This window comes from Athene noctua, chromosome Z, assembly GCF_965140245.1.
Source record: "Athene noctua chromosome Z, bAthNoc1.hap1.1, whole genome shotgun sequence".
NCBI lineage: Eukaryota > Metazoa > Chordata > Aves > Strigiformes > Strigidae > Athene > Athene noctua.
Window position 1 is genome coordinate 33,595,335 of NC_134077.1, and position 7,053 is coordinate 33,602,387.

At 51.3% G+C, this 7,053-nt stretch overlaps 1 protein-coding gene across 6 annotated transcripts in view; it reads right to left on the reverse strand.

Moving 5' to 3' along the window:
- KCNN2 (potassium calcium-activated channel subfamily N member 2) overlaps positions 1 to 4,994 on the reverse strand; it is a 71,568-nt gene extending 66,574 nt beyond the window's left edge. For 4 of the 6 annotated variants that reach the window (XR_012635552.1, XM_074932382.1, XM_074932380.1 and 1 more), the window contains exons 1-3: positions 4,896 to 4,994; positions 3,468 to 4,606; positions 3,080 to 3,175 (exon numbers count right to left, since the gene is read on the reverse strand). Coding sequence is in view for 4 of the 6 variants with exons in the window: in XM_074932382.1 (XP_074788483.1) it covers positions 3,080 to 3,175; positions 3,468 to 4,606; positions 4,896 to 4,917 (1,257 nt within the window). In the remaining 2 variants the exon portion in view is untranslated. Of the gene's footprint in view, positions 1 to 2,681; positions 2,817 to 3,079; positions 3,176 to 3,467; positions 4,607 to 4,895 lie in introns of those variants that run through there. The other 2 variants (XM_074932381.1, XM_074932384.1) reach the window with 2 other exon arrangements.
- Between the last annotated feature and the right edge of the window lie 2,059 nt (positions 4,995 to 7,053).

Below are 7,053 nucleotides of genomic sequence, written 5' to 3' on the forward strand. Positions count from 1 at the left end.
TTCAGGGAATTCAGAAACAAAGCCGTGTTGCTAACTGTTTCCGAACGCGAGGCTGAAAACGCGCCCGGAGGGATGTATGTGCCGCCGGGCGGGCGAGGGCGGCCGCTCCCACCGCTGCGGCGCCGCCGCCCGAGCCCCGCCGGGCCGCCCCGGACGGCGCGCGACGTGCGGAGCTGTCTGCGGTGCTGAAAGGCGCGGCGGGAAACGCCCCCCCACACACCCCCCCCTGGAGACCGAAGGTGCGCCAGCTCTGGCACCACACATCAAACACGGCCTAACTGGGGGAACAGGCCAAAAAGAAAACTCATTTGTCTTCACGTCCACATGTCACTCCTGGCTCTTGGGAAGAATCCCTGCAAGCCCTTATAAACTTCCCTTCCAACTCCCTTAAAATGTTCAGCAGGCCTGGGATCAGCAAACTCTGGAGTTTGGTTTAACTGACTGGCTGTTTTCGAAACAAAACATAGAGGAAAGTCATTTGAATGGAAAGACTAGTCACTTGCTACGCTGCTAGGCACTGCCCCATAGACTTGCTTGCAGCTTGGCTGTTCGGGCTTCCTACCAACACATCAAGGTCACAGACTACTGAAAAGAATGGAAAAAGTTGAGTTCCATTTCCTGGCATTACAGGTCAGCAGGAGTTTCTAAATATTAAATCTGCAACCAGTATTAATTAGTAAACTGTCAGCTTTTTATTTCCCAGTATGTTTTGTCCCATGCTTTGTAGAAAAACCTACTTATGTTCAGGTTGGTTTGCTTCCACCATAGTACGAAAGATACCACACTGCAAGCTGAATACACTGACCTTCTTCTGTTCTATAGAACAACTTCTCTCAGTGAATTCCTGCTTATTTATACTATACCCACTGGTAAAGTCTACGTATGCTTCGGACAAGAAAGGAATGTTCAAATTTGAGTAAGATTGACAAATACCTGGTGCAAAGAGTCCTCCAGGACACAACTAACCATCCGTGGGCATGGTTCTACAGACATGATTCATTCTACTGCACACAGCATAATATTTGCTTGAATTAAAGGCATGTGTGCCTTCAGAAAACAGTCAGCTGTAAAGATTATTTTAAAATCATTACATTATCAGGGTTATGCCATATTTTCCTTTGCCTGGAAAAGCTTCTGTATGTTCCTACACCAAAGTACTTTAAAGGTACTTCTTGTTTTCAGATGTCAAGTGTAACATAAATTTATTACTATAGATGGATGCAATTTTTGCTCTACAGGTTTTTCAGCTTACTTTTAAAGAGTGAATTGTGTGTACAAAACCCGACTACGGCTAGATTAAAAAGCTATCAGATATGTAATAGCTAAGGGTGGTATATGCCCTTTCCTTGAAAAGGAGAACTTTTCATTTTCAACATGAATGACAGAGCTCCTTGAAGCTGCAGCTCACTCGAGGCCATGTCATAACTACTGCAGTTTTTGGTGTCTCTCAGACTAAAACAGGGTACTTGTGTTCTGTACTGTCAGGCAGCACTGAAAACTACATTAACCTTGATTAAGTCACACGATTGCATAACTCCTTCCATGTAGTTGCATACATGAGGAAGTTTTTTTAAATTATCAATAAAAACAAGAACTACAACTTTAGGTTTTTAAAACAGTTTTTTTCTGATCTGTAACACACTCCTAAGGGAATGAAAATTTGTAACTATCTACCTGAAAAAAAACCAAACAACCAAATCTTGGAGTGACTATTTAGTATGAGTTGATGCACACAGGGACCTACAACTCTTTGGTTATCTTGCATAAAATTTTCCATTTAGAGTTTCTGGAAAATGCACAGAGTAATTCAAATGTTTACAGTTTTTTTCAGCTTTGCTCTTTATGCCTCAGGCACCACTTGTGGGAAGATACACCAGAGAAGAAGGCTCCCACATTGTAGCAGTGCCACTTAATTATTTTTGTGCAGATGAAGAAACCTCTTCATCAGCACTCCAGTAGTTTATAGATATGCTCTTTCACCAGAACACTTGTTTATTGAGTATAATATCATTAAACAGCTTTCAATGTCTTTGATATTAATGCAGAGAAACTGGGTTCTGAGCCAGGAATAGAAGTTTTACATGGGCAAGAACAGCACAACAGGATCCAATTTGGCAGAGTATTCAGTAACATAATACTTCTCTTACATTACCCTAAGAGGAGACTATGGTACCATTTCATACTGAAACTACAGCATTCATTTGCACAGAAGCAGGGTACTATACAATTCTTAATTTTTTAAATTTTTACTGGCTGGTACAAGTGGAAAAGTCTTCTTTGCCCTTAACAGGTGTCATTTCAGCTTGTAGCTCAAGGTACCTCTAACTAATCTGAAAAAGCAAAAGCATCCACGTATCTACGAGCAAGGTATTTTTCCCTTCAAAACTTTGAAATCTATCTGTTTCATGTTTCAGCTAAGCTGAAATGCCAAATTTTAATTTCTTGGCAAAAAAAATTACAACTGAAATTAGAATTAAGTCCCTTGGACAGAACCTGTGACAGTGTTTGTGAGACTTACTCTACAGCTTTGATCCCTATCTTTCTTCACAGTTTTCCTCTGCCACATTCCCAGGGGCTGTGCAGCATTAAACAAAACAAGCTGAATATAAGCCTTCCACCTCCTCTTAAACATTCTGCTACAGTATGCTTGTATCTGAGACAGTGCAGTGAAGATTACATACCTCACACAGTGAAGACAATTAACCTTGCTGTCAAGAGAAAATGCACAGCATGAAATTTAGTCATTGGGAAATATAAGACTGTTGCTGTACATCTGCTACAGAAGACGGCAACGATGTCACCGAGAAAATGTGTTACAACCTCCGGGCTAAGCAATCGGATGGCATAACCACAGGCAACAGTCCCTAGAAGGCAGAGCTTCCTGGCACGTATTCGCCCGCCGTGCTTCTCTCCAGGGCTGAGGTCCATTCACCAACTTCGGCAGGTGCGCAGAGACCACTTTTGCTTTCTGAACCGGTGGAAAGTGCCAAGGACTTACCACCGCTGTGCCCTCAGACAGCCTGCCTCGCACCCCCAGCTATGCCAGCAGCGCTCACTGACCCACAGAAGGAGACGTTACCTGGATTTCCCTTGCATGGTACACGACGATGAGCCCGAGCAGGATAATCGTGGAGAGGCTAATAAGGCATTTCAGAGCGAGGGAATAGAGCGACTCCTGCAAGAGAAAGACATCACCGTCCCTGAGACCCAGGCGCCGGGGCCGCTCCCGCCCACCGCCGCCCCCGGCCCGGAGGAGGGCCGCCGGGCCTTAGGCTGCCGCAGGCAGAGCGGGGGGCCGAGTGCACCCCGCCACCGGCCCGGGCGGGCGCGCTTCGGGACGAGGCCGGGAAGGGCGACGAGCAGCCCCACCGCGCTGGGCAATCTGAGGGGCCGGGGCCGCCCCTCCGCGGGGCCGCGGGGCGGTCGACCCGGCTGCCGGGCCGGGCCAGGAGTGAGGCGGCGGGTACCTTGGTGTAGGCGCCCCAGGAGAGCTCGGTCTCGATGACCATGACGACGATGCCGAACATGCCGAAGATGAGCGCGTAGTCGCTGAGGCGCTTGCGCTTCTCGAAGAGCGCCCGGCGGTGCCCCAGCTTGTAGCCGATGTTCTGGTTTTTCTTCTTGCTGGACTTGCCCCCGCCGTTGTTGGCGCCGCCCGGGCCCGGGCCGGGCCCGGGCCCGGGGCCGGGGCCGGGGCCGGCGGGCCCGTAGAGCGCCAGGTTGTTGGAGTTGTTGTGCTCGGGCTTGGAGACCACGATCTCTGGGGCGGCTGGGGTGCCGGCGGCGGCGGCGGGGCTGGCGAGCGGCGGCTGGAGGGGCTGCGACTCGGAGTCCAGCTCGTGCAGGTTCCTGCGGGACGAGCTCAGGTTGCTGAGCGGCCGCATGACGCCGCCGTTGTACCTGCAGCTGCTCATGGCTATTTCGGTGAAGGGGTTGCTCTCCCGGCGCTGCTGCTGCTGCTGCTGGTGATGGTGGTGGTGGTGGTGGTGGTGGGTGCTGCCGCTGCTGATACTGCTGCTGGGGCTGGCTGCCTGCTGCTGCTGCAGGCTATGGCACTGGTGGTACTGGGGGTACTGGTGAGGCTGCCTGGGCGCGCCGGCATGGCTGGAAGGGGCGAGTTCGCTGACGTTCAGCTGGCTGCCCTGCCGGGAGGAGGCAGCTGAAGAGAGCGGCGAGGAGTGAGTCCGGAAGGCGCCCGAGAGGGGAGAGGAGGCGCGGAGCAGCAGGGGCAGGTTATCCCCCGCGACTGCCGCAGCAGCCCCGTAGTAGGCGCAGTTGTTGCACTGGAGGCATGGGCTCTGCTGCTGCTGCTGCTGGAGGAGGCTCTGCTTCTCCTGCCCGTGCTGCTGCTGGCAGTGCGGCGGCGGCGGGCGTTGTTGCTGCTGCTGCTGCTCGGGGCCGAAGCCCGCCGGGAACTGCCGCGGCGCGTCCATGCCGGCGCCGTTAAAGCCGCAGGAGGACCGGGCGGTGGTGCACCCTGCGCAATGCGTTATGGTCGGCAGGGGAGAGTCCTGCTGTCGCCACGAAGGGCCCATCCCGGCTCCCGTAGAATCCAGCCGCCGCGTGCGATTGGTCGGGCGGACCAAAACAATGGGCATCACGTCACCTGAGGGGGGTGGACCGGCCGCGGCGTGAGGCGGCGGGGCCCTGCGGGGTCCCGGCACCGCCCCGCCTCGCCCCGCCCCGCGCGGGGTCCCGCCTCCCGCCCGCGCCGCCCCCGCAGGTAAGGGCTGCTTTCGCCCCCCGTCCCCGTGCCCGCCCTGCCCGCTGCGGGGAGCCCCGCGCCGCGGAAGCCCGGGGGTTCCCGGGGGCGGGGAGCGCGCTCGCTCCCGGGGCCGCCCCCGCCAGGAAGGGGCCTCCGCGGCCGGGCTCCCCGGGTCCCCGCCGCCGCTCACATCTGCGCCGTCTCCGGAACATGGGCGCCGCGCTCCGGAGCTGTCCAGCGGTGCCTCGCGCCCGGTGCCGGTGCCGCCGCCGCCGCCCTGCAAAACACAGAGAGTCGCGCTCGCTCCCCTCCGCCGTCGCGGCGAGCCCGCGCCTCCCGCCGGCCGCGCCGCGGCCTTGGGCTGTGCCCGCCGCGGCCGGCCGGCGGGAGCTGGGAGAGGCCGCGGCCCCCGCGGGCCGCCTGGGGCCGGGTTGCGCGGGGCCCTCCCCGGCACATCTCGGGCGTGTCACAAAGGTGGGGAGGGGTGGGGCGACACGGCTTGTGTCGGTTGCTCCCTCCGTCAGCCAGGGAAGGGGGAGCCGGCCGCCGGGCTGTGAGGCCACCACCCGCGACGCCGCAGGGGGCAGTTTAGGGGCCGAAGACCTGCTCCGCGGGTCGGCAGGAGCTTTACCGTGCAACGGGATCGGTGTCACCGAGTAGCTGCGTTCCCCTCCGGCTCCGGCTTCCTGGCGTGCAGCGCCAGTGCAGTCCTTGTATTGGTCGCCTGCTACCATGTTGCGGTTTCCCCTTCCTTTCCCTCCCAAACTCTCACTGAATAATCCAGTCCCGCAGTTCCCTTTGGCAGAGTAATGCCTGCATCAAGTAAAGTCTCTTTTCTGCATTTATTTTAAGGGAAGACTCTTTAAGGGAAGAATCGTAAAAACGGTAAGTAATTTACCTTGTTAGTGCTGTGCCATTCCTATCACCTAGGTGAGATTATAAGAGGGGTGTCTTTTGTTTTGTTTTGTTTTGTTTTTTCCCAGTCAGGCAGCACTGTCTTTGTGGCTTGAAAAATCAATTACAAAATTTGATAGCATGCAAGGTTTCCTTACATCTTTAAGTTCTCACTAACGTTAGAGACAATATTCACCAAGCCTTTCTAGGATAAAAGCCTGTCCTTATAATTTCTGTGTCTCACACAACATTCAGTTTCCTTTGAAACTCTACACCCTTGAGTGGCTTGCATTTTAGAAATACGAGTGAGGCACTGTCATTAACAAAGTTTTAAAATATGCTCTGCTATAAAATGTCAATGACTTAATTCCTAATCAAGGTTAGGCAAAAGCACATACTGCAAACACACGTTGAAGCCGGCACATACTGCACACACACACAAACAACCCTCACTAATGTAGTAAATATAGTTGTACAATATAGATAATTTTGAGAGTGTATTAAAAAATCTCTGAATATGTTTACATAGCACCCATAAATAGGAGTATATGTTGTAAACAGCATGATAATGCCTTGAGGTAATTCACAATTTGTTTAATAACCAAGTTTTGAATAAAAATCCACACACACATTCTTGGATGAATGATAAAGCACTTTCCAAATACATCACTCTTGTGTTTTAAAATGACAGTAAACTGTGTTTGTATGCTCTCCATTGCACTCAGTTCCTCTGAGCACCAAAGACCAAGAAAAAAGCCCTACTTATTTTTAAGAATGAACAGGCTGTTTAACACAGCTTCAGATCTTCCATTGTTTGAAAAAACACAGTGCTGTAACGTCTCACTGTTCCTATTTTGCCTGTGTTTTCAAACGCACATGAATAGCATGGATCTTAGAAAATTAAAATCTTAGGGAATCTGAGCTTTTAGCACTCTGTAAATGAAAGCATGCTGTCAAGATACAGGTTTTGTGAACCAGTTAAAAATTTAGATTGGTCGAGCTTATCATATCGTTTTCTGTTCACACCATGCCCTTAATGTTTTCTTAAAGATACTTTCTCCTTAACAGAAGATAAAGTCCTCAAAACCTAGTTTATCATGAAAGGCTTTTTAAGAAATTTGTAAATCCGCATTGTTTTATTTAGAAGTGACCAAGGCTCTGTCCTGTAATTTCATCTACTCTGGTCATGCAAGGTTTTATTAGAATTGTGAAGAAAAATTGATCTTTTAAATGTCTTGGTAGACTGAAATATATTATAGCTGTATTCTATATGGGGAAATTATTGCATTTATTTTTCTGTAAAAGTTACAAGTCCCCATGTCAATACCTCTAACTGCTGCTATCCTGTTTATTTGTGGTAACTGCTGTTACTGGCTTTTAGATATTTCATCTACTTGCTTGATTGTTTCATTATGCAAATAAACAAATGAATATTCCCATGTTTAACACAAGAG